Raw genomic sequence first — 14,812 nt, forward strand, 5'->3', positions numbered from 1 at the left:
GTGAGTTTAAATCAGCCAGCTCCAGATGCAATTCCAATTCCATTTTCATCTCTCCGTGCACAAAGATGTTTTGCGACTGTCAGTAGAAAATATATTAAACCATTCAAAAGTTATTTTAGATGATATTTAAAGACTAGAGGCAACAGCTTAATTATGTGCCAAAAATAATTTTAAAGAGCCACAGTTTTTCTAATGAAACTAATGATCAACAAATAGGCTTAAATAGATCTGATAAGCTGAGATGAAAAAATAAAGCTGCTCACTGAGTAACTGAAATTGCATGTCCAAATTCAATAAATTCTTTTTAGCCTCTAGCAATTAAAATAAGCGCCTCCTTTTTAGCTAGAGGAAAAGTTCTCCTTTGACAGCTGGTCATTTAACCAATTATAGCTTAACTCTAAAACAGCCTAATACTCAACAGCCAAGAAACCCCGTTGTATCAGCATGCATCTATTCTGCAGTTGGTGCCACAGGATAATGTAAAACAGAGCTCTGTGACACCTGTATATTTTCAACAGTAAGAAGGTTTCTACATATGTTATTTTTTGTACATAAGCACTTGTAGTAGTCCCAGCAAAATGCAAAAATATACTTGAAAAAAAAAAAGATAAAACTTACACTGTTTATCTCATCATTTTCCAATATTTCTGTTATCAAACCACCCTCCTCTGTAGAGCTGGCTTGGCTTTTTAAACACCGGGAGAGTGTGCATTGATTTAAGTCCAGTAAATCCGTGTATGTATTTAATCATTTGAATCATTCAGCCTTGAGTAATTCCTTGGAGCCAGAGGCAACAACTGAACCCCAAATCTCATCAGCATATTGCTAGAACAGAGGCAAAGCAATTCATTTCCATGACAAATGGTCCAGCTGGAAGCCAGATGATCAATTTAACTCATCACTTCTTCCTTAAATGTTTACCGGTGGTGCTGAGAGACATTAAAACAGCGTGTGAAACTTGTAGCTTGGATGGTTTCTACTGCACCCATGCAAGAACTAGAGTTTACATCCACAGCTTTAACCCCATATGCCAAACCCAGCACACTACCCACTGTTCTGGAAGCACAGGAAGAACTTTAAACCCACCATGTGACTGCCCTTCGTAACACAGGAATCACATCCCTAAGATGTGTCTCAGGTCATACATTACCCTTTCAGAAGAATAAGTCAGTTTCTATCACAGAATTCATCTTTTTTCTTGTGCAGGGATTATAATCAAGAAGATTTACAAAGACATCCACTGTCTACAGGTGCAACCAAACAGGATTTACAGAATGCCTAAACAGGTTAGAGACATCACACCTGACAAATTTCAATTATGCTTCTGCTTAGGCACTTTTCCTATTTCTTTGAGACACACGAGGTACCAAAATCACAAAGGTACTTAAGCTGGAGTCTAAACAGAATTGGCAAAGCTCTCCTATTTCAATTTCAGCAGGCATCTAATACTTCTTCCAAATGGAGAATACCTGAAAAGTGAAGCATGATGGAAATCAAAAGAGAGAGGCATTGCAAAAGCAATTAATTTCCATAATAAATGACAAATGGCTGCTATATCTTTAAATAAAATGGCCATATATTTCAAGTAGATCATAAACAAAAAGGCATATACGGCTACCTAAAATTAACGTGTGGAAACCCAAGAAAAATGTGTTTGTTTTTACTAGTTTAATAGTGATAGAAAATAATTTCATACTTCATTACACAATATTAAAATGCCAGTACTCAAGAACACATCAACTTCGATATAGTCTAGGAGATTTCTGACATAGGTGGAGCAATACATTTTGGTATAGGTGTGTGTATTGGTTATTAATATACAGATGGTAGCAAATGTACAGAAGGTAAGAGTAAAGGAAAACTCACCAGTGGTGGTGCCTTGGCTGAAGAAGCTGGGGCAGTCCTCACTGGTGAGTGATCTCCAAGAGATGCTGCATCAGTGGGAGTCAGCCCTTAAATGAGGTCTCAGAGTGGATGGAGTCGAGCACCACCCCTTCTGGGAGCACAGCTACATCACTCTCACCTGTGCTCCCACAGCTGACCCCATACTTGCCTCAGCTGATTAATCAGAGGTTCAGGCTGTGATTACCAATCTCCCATACAGTGTGACTGAGCCAGCAAGTGAAGGTGGCCCACTAGACACACTGCTTGCAAACAGGGAAGTGCTTGTGGCTGATGCAATGGTCAAACACTGATGACTTCACTGTGCCCTAGGATGCATCATGCCCAGCACTGCCAGTCAGGTAAGGAAAGCCACTGTCCTGCTCTGCTCTGCACTGCTGCAGCCTCACCTTCAGCACTGAGTGCAGGTTCAGGCACTACAATGTAAGAACATAAAACCATTAAGACAGTGGCAGCAGGAGGGTTACAAAGATGAAGGGTCTGTAGGGCAAGGTCTGCAAGGAGCAGCTGAAACCACTTGGTGTGCTCAGCACAGAGCTGGGCACACATACATGTACATATTCTGAACACAACTGCTGACGTTACCAAAATACCCCTCTCTCTGGCTCATTTTCCACCTGGCAGTGTCTTTTTACACTAACAGAGCTTTTCTGCTCTATCTTCTTGAACTGAATGCTGCTAGCTGAACAGGAATTTATTTTAATATATTCCGTATTTGCTGTTATCCCCAAGAAGCAAAGAATTAGAGTAAGGTGTTCCGTATTAATTTAATTTAAGAGGCTAGCTCACCTGCACAGCTTAAGACTTAGACAAAAATCCTGACAAGATTCTTAGTGATTTTAATCAAGCTGGGATTTCCATGCTCTATTATTTAAATCAGCAGTGCAATACAGATGAAGTGCACCATGCCAGTGTTTTCCTCTCTGTGTTGTTAAAACATGTTTAAAGCTAATTGGAAATAACTGTCTCATTTTGAGGAGTTTAATTCCTGTGAACTTGCCAAATTCCTTCAATACAAATTCAGTTTTAGTAGAATACAGGACTTTCAGCTAATAAACAATCATTTGCTCATATACACATGCTGAGACTGAGAGCAGCCATAGCACGGCCAGTAAAGAAACAGATCTGTCAAGAGATTTGCTTACAAAAATGAGTTCAGCTGTAAGCAAATATCCTTGAAACATGAGAAATATTAACTGTACACACATAACCACCGCTTGCAACACCAGAGGGCCCGGGTTCGAATTCCCCTTGTGGCGCAAGGGGTAAAACTGCCGCTCTGCTACACTAGAGGGCTCGAATCCCGGGAGTTGGACTCGATGATCTCTAAGGTCCCTTCCAACTCGCACGATACTATGATACTATGATAACACATGCTACATCTTATTTGGATACACATCTCATATCAAACTTTTAGTGCTAAACAGACAGCTCAACATGGACATAAAACTCCCATGGTAAGATTCAGCCAGCCCCTTAGTGACAACCCACTGCCACCAAGTAGACAGACAGATAAAGAGCAGAACACTTTCTTAGCCAACAGTTACGGCAAACCCAGCTTTACATTCACAAATAAAAAGATACATTTCAAGCTCCCCCTTCAGCATTATAGCAGATGCTAACAGTAGTCCCCAGCTCTACACCATGTATCACTAAGTAGCTTGTGCATTACAGCTTAGGGACTCCCCACTGGTTATATTTGAAGGCAAGAAAGGTCACAGGCTATTTAGCATCTGCATAGACAGCTCCAGATGCTTGTAACGCCATCTTTATTCCACAGAAGATGTACCTATGTTAATCAGATTACAACAAGATGTTGTCACTCAAGGGAAAGAAATGCAGCTGCATATGGAAGTCTGACACAGGAGTTCCTGACTGCCCCACAAATTTCCTTCTTAATTTGACTTTTTTTTAAATTATGTAAACAATGTCAGTGACAATATTTGGCTTGGTATTTATAGCCTCATTATCTACATATACCAGCCACCTGTATTAACCCAGTTTATACGTAATCCTTTGAAAAAGCTTTCCATCAAGTAGTGACTTGTGGTACATTGTAACGCACACAACCTTGACAATGAAAATAAAATACCAATGAGATACTGAGTCTGACAGAGTCTTTAAGAATATAAACAGCTCCATGAATCAAGGAACTTTCCAAATACATTGCATAAATGGAGGATGTGTCCCTAAAACCACACAGGTTTAACTTGCCGCTCTTGAATGCCAATAGATGAAGCTTCTAAGATGCCATTTTAAATCTCTTTCTTTTTAGTTAAGCCTTTTTAAAGTCTGAATTTGTAGACATCAAGGAATAGAAGGAATTTAGGAAGGACCACTGCGGTGTTTATGTATCCAAAACAAGCAATTTGTGATTTTAAGATAGTATCGAATTCATTTATTTCCGAGAGCAAGTAAATGTAACAGATGAGCATTTCAAGTGCCTGTGAATACAGCAGCTGATGATCTGTTTTACAGCACGTTTACAATTGTTAGAATTGGCACATCACATATTCGTTCAGCTGTCTTTTCAGCTGCCATTTAATTTCTTACATAAAAACCCTCATAACTGAATAAAATGGTGAAAAGACACCTATTATAATTTAAAATTAAAATGTTAAATATATATATATACACACACTTTTGCTTCATTATGTCCTTCCAGATAAGTATGGACTGAAGAGACATCAAGCTTTGCAATCAGCAGTCACCCATGCCCCTGATTTCTCAAAGCCTAGGCAGCCATGATAATCCTTATGCCATAATGAAGTTTTAACTGTAACACCCCTGTTGCTACTTGTTACAGCAATGGCAATTAAGGTTCTGAAGATGCTACACTAGCAAATTTTTACACCACAAAGTCTTAAAGATTCACTCTGCTTTCCTACTGGCTTAGCAGGTGGTTAAAAGAAGAAAAAAAACCCTCATCTCACTCCAAACAGATCGAAACTGAACAAACAAACAAAGAAACAAAAAGGGCGACAGTCATTTCAAGGAGGCCGTCATCAGAGCAGAAAGGCCCCAAACAAAAAGTGTTATGTAAACAGGCCTCCAAGCACAGTGCTCCTGAAGTTCAATCTATATAGACCAGCACAACAGGTACTGAGAAATGATAGATCTGCTGGATTATTATTATGTTTAAAGCCTCGTGACTGCTTTTCACAGCTCCATCTTTTCTCCACGCTCCATGTTCTCCAACTTCTTCTGAAGAGTGGGAAAGATGTATTTATTACGCCACACAAATTGAAACAAGGCAACACAACTCAGCTGGACATTGTCCTGCTTCCATCTTGGTTACATTTTGCTTGAAGCTGCATTGTACATGTTTCCTCACCTACAGTTCCCAAGCTAAGCTTTTAACTCATCCAAGATGCAAAACGTTCTCAAGCAAAAATGAGTAAATTCACAGGCACAAGGAAGACCTTATTATAACTTCTAGGAAAACACTGCAGTAGAAATACTGCTGTTAATATAGTATCAGTAGCATAGCAGATGAGTTCCTGGAGAGGGAACAAAGGCATTAAAACTTCATCAATGGCAACACGTTGCTTAACTTAGAAGAGCTGCAAGATCCTCTCCACACTACAGTATTATCAGGCTGCAAGAGAGGCTGAGACCTCTCTCACTGGCTTACAAAAGTCTGTTTTAGAGAACATGTTGTAATCTAGATGAACTCTTATGATATCCATAGAAGTTCTGTTTTGTCAATTTCTGATGAGCCCTGGAATTTCTGAGAGTTAGGGTTTTTTTTTGTTGCTCTCAAAAGAAGCATACCCTGGCTGAGACCTCATTAGTACAAGAATAACGAATACTCTAGTAACTGCTCCCTGCTAAGCTACAGCAGAACATGAATAACTTTCTTCTGTGGTTGCACCAGTATTGTTAGCTTATTCAGTCTAAAAGAACCACTTTCTTTCCCCCCTCCCCCCTTTGCTGTTACTGCAAAGGAGTCATAGCCTGCCTTGTAATCACATATTAAATGCAAAATTGCATTTCAGTTGACTTCACCTGTCTGGTTTTGGATCATATTTCTAGCTAAAGAGGTTTGCATGAATACCTGCAGATATTTCGCAATGACTTAGGAGGCTTATATATGTAACTTAATAAAATCAAAGGAATATGTATTAATAAAGACCAGTCACTATCCATTTGAAAAGTTTATCACATTATAGCACTGTAGTCCATCTACATCAGTATCAAGGCAAAGGTCTGTAACAATTTCCTATATGAGTAAATGTAAGATCACATGGCAGGGGGAAAAATGAGTTCTTAATCCTGTCACTGCATACCAGCACTCACTACATTTTTCTTCAGCTTATGGACCAGGGCAACAAAAGCACGGTGAAGTACAGAGCTATTTTATTCTTGCATTTCTGAGCAGTTTCTCCAGAGCACAATTTTAAAGCAGTAGGAAGGTAGGTCAGGTTTCTCTGGGATGACTATTTTTTGCTAATCAATTAATTTATGCAATTGTTTTAATTTCTTAAGGCAAGCATCAATACTCCTGAGTAAAAGCCCTCACTCCTTGCTGACTGCCCCCAGATGTCTGTTTTTGTTGTGACACCACCCTCCCCCGAGCCAATACTTGGCAACTGCTTTATTTGGGTTCCCTTCCCTATACTCACTGCTTGTGATGAGACATTCAAAGCCATCACTCCTTCCCCTATTACATCCTGGCAGCCAGAAGGACCATTTCCAAAACACACCACATTTGTCCCTCACCTGCTGTGCTTTCTGGCACCTCCTGCTTGTCTCGCACAAGCTGCATGATGTCTGACACCACAACCTGGTGGCTCGTGTCTTCTTCTTTCTCCTCATTAGACTGATTGGCTGTTGCAAAACAGTTACAGCTTCCGGTTTCTTTGCACGGGACCAGCCTCCAGTACCAATAGTCAGACATGAAAAGGCTCTGTGTCGGTTTCTGTAAATCAAAGAACAGACAGAAAATCACTTGCTGCCAAATCTCGCTCACACACACACACAAAAACCCCATAACTACTGAAAAGAAAACCCTCAAGTAGTGCCAAGATCGACAGTTACAAACAGATTACTGATTCGGTTTCATCTGAAGAAAACAAATCCATGCAGTTTGTAGTAGCCACCTATGGCATCACATGCAATTCATAGCAGCCATCCGTGGAAGAGTATCCAAAATACTAGAGAGTGGGGCAGGTCTCTTCTCACTAGTGACACGTGACAGGACGAGGGGAAATGGCCTCAAGTTGCGCCAGGGCAAGTTTAGGTTGGATATTAGAAAGAACTTCTTTACAGAAAGGGTGGTTAGGTACTGGAATGGGCTCCCCAGGGAGGTGGTTGAATCGCCATCCCTGGATGTGTTTAAGAGCCGTTTGGATGTGGTACTCAGGGATATGATTTAGCAGAGGTTTGTTGTTGTGGTGTTGTTTCGTGGTTGTTTTTTAAGAGATAGGCTACTGGTTAGGCTGCGGTTGGACTTGATGATCTTCAAGGTCTTTTCCAACCTGAGTAATTCTATGATTCTATGATTCTACTAATGTCAGGAGTCTCCTGTAGCTTTTTAGAATGGTTATATTGTAAGGCAGCGAGCCCCTCACATACACAAAAAACAATATACAAATACTATATTTCATGCAGTCTTAGTATCAACTGTATGAAGGCAAAAATGAGCGATGTCACTCAGCATTTTCAGAAGGCTGAGTCAATATTTGGAAAGCCAATTGAAGCAGGTGAAAGAGCACCCCAGAGTGTGAGCTGGCAAAAAGCAAATGAATGCAAGGATTAAAACATGACAGAATGCTTCCTGCACTATGGAGAGCTGAACTTGCTGGGAGAAGCTTTAATAAACACACAGACTGAAGGAAACCTTGATGATGGGAGAATGGCAGGGGGAACCAATAATGCAGAGCAGTCAGGTTTGGCTTTGACTTGGTGCCCAGGGCCCTTGAGATTTCTTTCCTGAGCAGGGGGACAGGAGCACCCTTAGCTCCTAACCCCCCTAACCCCACACCCTCTAGCCAGAGCTCATTCTCTGCCCTCCTTGTGCTTATGGGGAAGGGAGCAAATATGAGCTTAAACACCCGCAGGTTGCTACATTTACATATATAAATGCCAGAGAGCTACCACATTTCTTTCTCTTTTACATTACCAAAAACCATCCTTTCCCATAATTACAGATAACTCAACATTCGCTGTATGAGCTTCCCAGATACTTACCTTTGCTGAACTGTACTTGGGAATTCTGCAAAGTGCATTTCCTTTGGGAAATCACACCTCATCCCCCCAGGCTGTCTGCCCTCTCCCATAGAGGACACACTGGGGAGCCAAAGGTGCCTGAAGCACCAAGCCCAACATGTTTCTCTGGGTAAATGCAATGCTTTCTGGATAAGGAAGCACTTCACAATGTCCATGTGTTCTAAAACCCACTGCTTCCAATGTATACCTGCTCCAGTAAATCCTACATTACATTTAAAGGTGACAGCTGCAGTGATCTGAAGAAAGTAAACTCCATTAAAAAATTAACTCGATGTAAAAGAGTTATCAGCTTAAAAAACAAACAAGCAAAAGTCAATCCCACGTTATTTAGCAGCAGGTCTCCCAGGAATCACGTCAGGAGCGTTCAGCATCTCTACCTCTTATTTCAGTTCTTCAACAGAAGAGAGGATTTCCTGTTGAAACACTGAAATATCACAGCAAGGTGAATCTTCTCACCAGATTAAAGATAGCAACTCCACTTTATTTTTAGCCAGTGGTACAGTTCCTACAATTTTCCCTTTTCCTGTTCCCAGACTTCTGAGGCTTTGCCACATTTGTCACTGCTCTGGAAATGCAGCTGCAAGCAACGAGCTCCACTTATTCTGCAGCTGCCCATCCTCCCATGCCCAGCACACACATCCCCATTGTGACACAGGTAGCAGAAAGCTGTTTGCCTTCAGTACAGCTGCACTCACACACACGCTGCTCATAAGTAACAGTATTTACTTTTAAGCCGCATCTACCTCTGCGAGTGTTTGATGTGCAACTGGGCAACACGTGCACACACAGCTTAACAGAGCAGCGCCGGCTGTTTTAATGAAAGAAACACTTCACAGCACTTCAACAGATCTTTCAGTTGCAGGACATTTCTTTCCATTACCTTTCAGACATTAAACAAATAGATTTCTTCTTTTCCTTGAAGTCCCTTAAAAGTTTAAAGTTTCTGATCCTGATTTCTCCTTTTGTTGCCCCCACAAACTGGGGGAGGGAACAGGGAATCAGCTCCGAAGAAGCAAAAATTGCAGAGGGTTGCACAGGATTTTCCCCCGGCTCTTACGAAAGGTTAAGCTGAAATGCAGCTGGATCTGCGCTTCAGTAATCAGCAAATTACACTCAGAATAAAGTTTTAATTTATTGCCTTTCCTCAAGGAATGCAAACTCCTAAAGATCACCAGAAATAATTCTATCCAAACACGCAGCTAGAGACACACATCTCTGACCTTCATTCTACTTTAATTAAGTTTCCTGACCCACTCCTCTTCTTTATTTTGATTTTAAGAGCAGTAATGTGAACTCACTTTTTGAGCCAGCAGCCCAGGGAAAAAAAAAAACCCTGGGAAATGGAGGAGAGGGCTGAGACATAATCACTACAGCCATTCTGCATACTATTCATGTAGAGAGGTGGCTTAGAGGAACATCTACAAGACTGATTTAAGCGAGACAGCCTAGAAGTTGGAAAACATCTAAGGAGGGGGAAGCAAACAATCAAACCTTATCTCTTGTCCTAAAAGCTAACACAAAACGTTCCAAGTAGTCACAGCTTCCTTGACAGATGAACTGCAGTGATCCAAGGGGATGTGATTCTGCAGACACAAGTTTTTGTGATTTCAGAACATCTCAAGATAAACTAATGCCCACAACCAGCCTGATGTAACAAGGGAAATAACAAAAGGAAGCAAAAAACCCCACTATTTGATACCTGCTACCAAATGTCAGTTTTACATGCTAAAACCAATACTTTCTTGTGGCCCTGTTTCAACCAAGAACACTACCTGCATTTAAGTTCAGCCCAGGGCTGAGCTTTTGCCTCAGACTGGATATCAAGAGAAGTTCCGTCACCGTAGGATAGTGGGCATGGAACAGACTCCCCACGGCAGTGGTCACAGCCCCAAGCTGATGGAGTCCAAGAATCATCTGGACAACACTCTCACACATCTGGTCTGGCTTTTGGGTGGTCCTGTGTGGAGGCAGGAGTTGGACTTTATGATCCTTTTGGGTCCCTTCCAACTCTGGGAGTTCTATAATTCTAATGATTACAACCTAGGAGCGTCTGTCTAGAGCCCTGATCCCAAGGCAGAGCCCAGATCTGTGCTGCAGCCCTGCTTTCAGACCCAGCTATGGATTTTGATGCTCCTCACCATGGACCTGGACCTTCACTCGCCATGCCTGGGAGTGCTGGTGGAGCTTGTTCCCTACACTCCATTTTTGCACTCAGCCCCTGCAAGCAGTGCCCTGGCTGGCAAGGTCTGTGCAGGGCCACTAATCCAGTAACATGTAATACTAAGAAATAATACTAGGGAGCATTCCATGCTATCTCTTAAGAGGTAAAGGCTTTCCTCAAACATTGCCCATTAAGTTCATAAAACAGCAACAATTTTGGAAAGCAAGAGTCTTTGTACTTCAATTGCTCTGCACTCACACACTTCAACTGATTTGTTTCCCATCCAAAATCGCCTTTTAACTCAAGAGCAACACTGCAAATGGAGTAGTTAATAATTACCTTCAAAAGTAGACTAGTTACTTAGGGCATCCAGCTGTCTCACCGACTTGCCTCCATATTCTGCAACCATGACCCTGTACAGCCGTATTGGCTGAGACAGCAAGGTCATGTGATGGATCGGGAGTTCATCAATATGCTGTGTAGATTTCTGCAGGAAAACTGGGCGGAATGAGACCCCAAAGCCTGGATAGTTTTACCCAAGACTTCTTTCTTTTAGAATGGATTTAAACACATGGAATGGTACTTACAGCCGTTCCATAATGTTCTGATAAGAATGTTATTTTTAGTTAATGAAACTGGGCTGCAGTGTTCTCTACAGTTTCTGTGCTTTGCAGGATTGGCTTTGTTCTTCTCATTGCACAATGCATGGGGAAACTGCTAAACACATGGGGTACACACAGGTGATAGCCTAGATGGCCTCCTACTAAATTCAGACATCAGACAGAGATGTCTAAGAACCCATTTGCAAGTTGGACAAGATAATCTCCAGAGGTCCTTTCCAATCCCTGTGATTCTGTGACCTTTCAAAAGTTGTCACTGGAGGAAAAAAAACACGCATCTCCCAGGGCTCATCGGCCCTTCCCGCTCAGATAGAGCATAGAGCACTCATAAACAAAAATGGGGCTTTTCATCACCTAAACTCAGATTCGTCCATGTTACCCACACTCAGTAGTGTGCCATAAAGAATAGATCACATAATAAAAACAATGAAGACTTTTTGGATGTTATTAATGGCTATTTAACTACTCAAGTTCTGCCTATGGAGATACTGCATTTCTACTCTTACCATTCCTGAGTCCTCTCACATTCTGCTCAGAGAAGAATAAAGCAATAGCAGCGAAACCCCAGATGTGCTCAACTCTATCTCTAGGGCATGCAGAATACCCTCACATGTATCAAAAACGTAATCAATTTCAAGATTACATTTCTTCCTCATTTGGAGCTTTGCTCTGATCAACATTTAACTTGAACACTAAGTGGTCCTTCAAGACAAATGTTCTCATTTTTTATTTAAAACTCTTCCACGAAGCATTAGAAATCATCAGCGGACTTCCAGAGGAAATGCTAATTTCTAACAAACTGCAAGACTGCTTAGCAAGGGCTAAACCGAGGCCTCTTCAAGAGAAAAATCAAATGGCTTTAATAAGAGAAATGCTTTCTTATTTGTTCAATCTTTCATCTTACAGACAGAAATTACCCTTTTGAGGAACGCTCACGTGTTTAACTGCAATTCCCTCAGCTGTCTTCCCGCCTCCTTCTGGGGTGGCCGTATAAGAAAATGTGATCTCTTGCTATTTAACTCAGAATTGTGCATTGCATTTAAGACATCTAAGAGAAAGAAAAGGAACATATACCACACAGCATCGTCGAGTCCTCCCGAGACTTAAGCAACCTTCCCTACAGCAATCTGCAAGTACATGCAAGAGTAACAAGCAAAGAGTCAATTTCTGCTCCCTTTCTCAAGCTACAGGCTCCAGAAGGCACCACCAATCTGGCCCCAGCCCCTCAGAGCAGAGTGTGAGGGCAAGAGAAGAGCTCCTTGAAACTATGAAACCAAGTATGGACAGAAGTTAGAATGTCCTCCTCTTCCTTGCCCACCAGCTGCAAGCATCCTACTGTGAGCTACATCTCAAATCCTTTACCAGTCTGGACCAGCCACAAAAAGCATTTCCACTTCTGGTTGAAAAGAACAAAACTAAGGGCCTCAAGTTTCATGCAGCAGCGGATTTGTCTGTTTTGTACAAACCTCGGCATCTAACAGTGGATGACAAACGGTTGCTACTTTTGGAGAACGTTAACTTGAGAAAGGCATCATATTATAGAGTTCTAGTTGCCTAGAGATCACTATTAGCAAAACCATGTTTTCCCAAGACTTTAAGACTCCCACCAAACCACCTACATCCCTAAAACTGAGCTTTCAGAATGAGGTACCTAAATTTCTCCTCCTCCTGCCCCCTCACACTGCCCCCACACTGCAAAGTTCCCATTCCCATCCATTTCTCATTCCACCCATTAGGGATAATCACAGCAGCCTGAACGCTGTGTCCTTTGGTTTTGACACCTCAAGACAACGAAACAGAGAGCAGTTGATGTCTCTTTAGAACTGCTCATAGTCCGTATCTGGTTTCACTTGGATCATATTTCAGAGATTTTTCCTCAGAGCCTCAGAGAATGACAGGCCCTGTTTCATTTTTAAAATAAACCTGAAATACAATAGAAGCTGACAGCTCTACACAGCGTTTTGTGGAGAATGAGATGGCTCGGTGCTTGACCCCGTACTTTAAACACTGACAAACCTCCCCTTATTCAAGCTGTCTTGCTGATACACCTGAGCTCCCAGCTCACCAACGCATTACCCCTCCATGTGCAAAGCCTCAAATAAGGTGCTGCCATTCTATGCAGACAGGTGTTTAGTTCAGAGATGCCCACAGCCAAGCTCACAAACCCTACCTACCAGCTAACTCAGTTGAAACGAACGAAATAGATGCTGCTTTCTGAAGGTCAGTAGATACATGGCACGTTCTGTTTATTTATCATTTATTATGGAAACCGGCACTGGAATATCAGCATTTGGAATGTCAGAGACCTCCCTCTGGATGAAGCCCCTGGGAAAGACTGCTCAGTGACCACACAGCAGCAGCATTCTCTCCCATTATAGAATGCTGTGCTTCCCTCTGCTCACAGGGCATGGGCTCTGGGGACAGCCCGGGTCACCTCGCCCCACAGACCTGCTGACAAACATACAAAGGGTGTCCATTTTCAAAGGGCTCACAGAACATCTACTGCAGAGGGAGTCTCTTCTCTTCTTCCTCCTGCCCAAACTCGGTCTGTCAGAGGCCAAAAGCATTTTGAAATAACCCATAAAATAAAAAACTCTCAAGACTCATAGCTACAGCATTCCTTCTTTTGCCATAACACAGCCAGGAAAGCAGGATGCCCAAGCTGTGCTGAGAACGAGAAGCCTTCCCTGCAGGGATGCAGAGTGCTGCCACCATCCCACGCCTGCACAGTTTGTGCAACAAGACAAAGGAGACCCTTCAGGAAAGGGGCAGCGAGCTTCCTTCTGGTCCACATGGGATTCAATTTAATTTGACCACACTGAGTACTTCCTAATGAGGTTCTTATAGATTTACGCCACAGAGCAATTCTGTTAGAAACGCCAATTGACAACAACTTTCATCTTCAAAGGAGACTTAGAAGCTTCAAGTAAACGCGTGTATTACGATGATTTAAACTGAGGGCTGTTTGAAACCTCCCGCAAAGCCTCGGCAGTGAATACTGCTGCTCATCTTCCTAATTGACTTTAACGGTACAGAACGGATTGGGTTGGCAGGGACCTAAATGTCATCTAGATCCAACCCTTGCTGTGGGCAGGGCTGCCCCCCGCCAGCTCAGGCTGCCCAGAGCCTCATCCAACCTGGCCTTGAGCACCTCCAGGGATGGGGCACCACAGCTTCTCTGGGCAGCTGTGCCAGCTTTGACACGAACACTCACACAACAGCGCTCTTCTGGGTGACTTCTGTAACTACTTTTGTATAGTCCCGAATCAGTGGAACGTGTAACTCCTGGAAACCATCCGAAACGCACAGATTTCAAAGTCCACCAGAAAAAAAATAAAAGGAATGGCGTGGATGCTGCCCAGATGTCCCTACCGAGGAGATGAAGGCAGAGAAGGGGCTGTATGGCAGCTGCCTGGCCCTGCATGTTTGGTAGGTTCTCATTTGCTCTCTGAGCCTTTGCTCCGACCCCCTCTGTCTCTCTGATACCAAATCACTTCTAAAACCAAACAGAAGGTTTGCCAGAACAAGCCTGTCAGCAAGCATGTCGAGATAAGAGTTTCACAGCAGAAAAAAACCCACCAACGACAACAACAAAACCAAAAGCACAGGTTTTCATCTAAAAAACACCTTTAACCAGATCTTCCTTTTTGGCTTTCAGATGGCAAACCCTTGAGCTTCTTCCCTCTTGGAGATACAAAAAAAAAAAAAAAAAAAAAAAAAAAAGACACAGAAGTCAGGAAAACAAAACAAAACAAACCCACCAACCCAACAAGTCTGCAGACAACACGGCTGCCTCAGTTATTTCTATAGCCCAGAGCCGGCCGACCGCAAGACCAAGCGGCACGGCGGTAGGAGCATCCCGCCTCCAGCGCTGGGCTCAGCCGCCGCGGGCACCGGC

At 42.5% G+C, this 14,812-nt stretch overlaps 1 protein-coding gene across 4 annotated transcripts in view; it reads right to left on the reverse strand.

Moving 5' to 3' along the window:
• MCF2L (MCF.2 cell line derived transforming sequence like) overlaps positions 1-14,812 on the reverse strand; it is a 143,174-nt gene that overhangs the window by 127,899 nt on the left and 463 nt on the right. For all 4 annotated transcript variants that reach the window (XM_072341270.1, XM_072341244.1, XM_072341216.1 and 1 more), the window contains exon 2: positions 6,625-6,823. In XM_072341270.1, the coding sequence (XP_072197371.1) occupies positions 6,625-6,802 (178 nt within the window). In that variant the 5' untranslated portion in view covers positions 6,803-6,823. The remainder of the gene's footprint in view (positions 1-6,624; positions 6,824-14,812) is intronic.

The sequence above is a fragment of the Excalfactoria chinensis genome, chromosome 1 (genome assembly GCF_039878825.1).
Source record: "Excalfactoria chinensis isolate bCotChi1 chromosome 1, bCotChi1.hap2, whole genome shotgun sequence".
Taxonomy (NCBI): Eukaryota; Metazoa; Chordata; class Aves; order Galliformes; family Phasianidae; genus Excalfactoria; species Excalfactoria chinensis.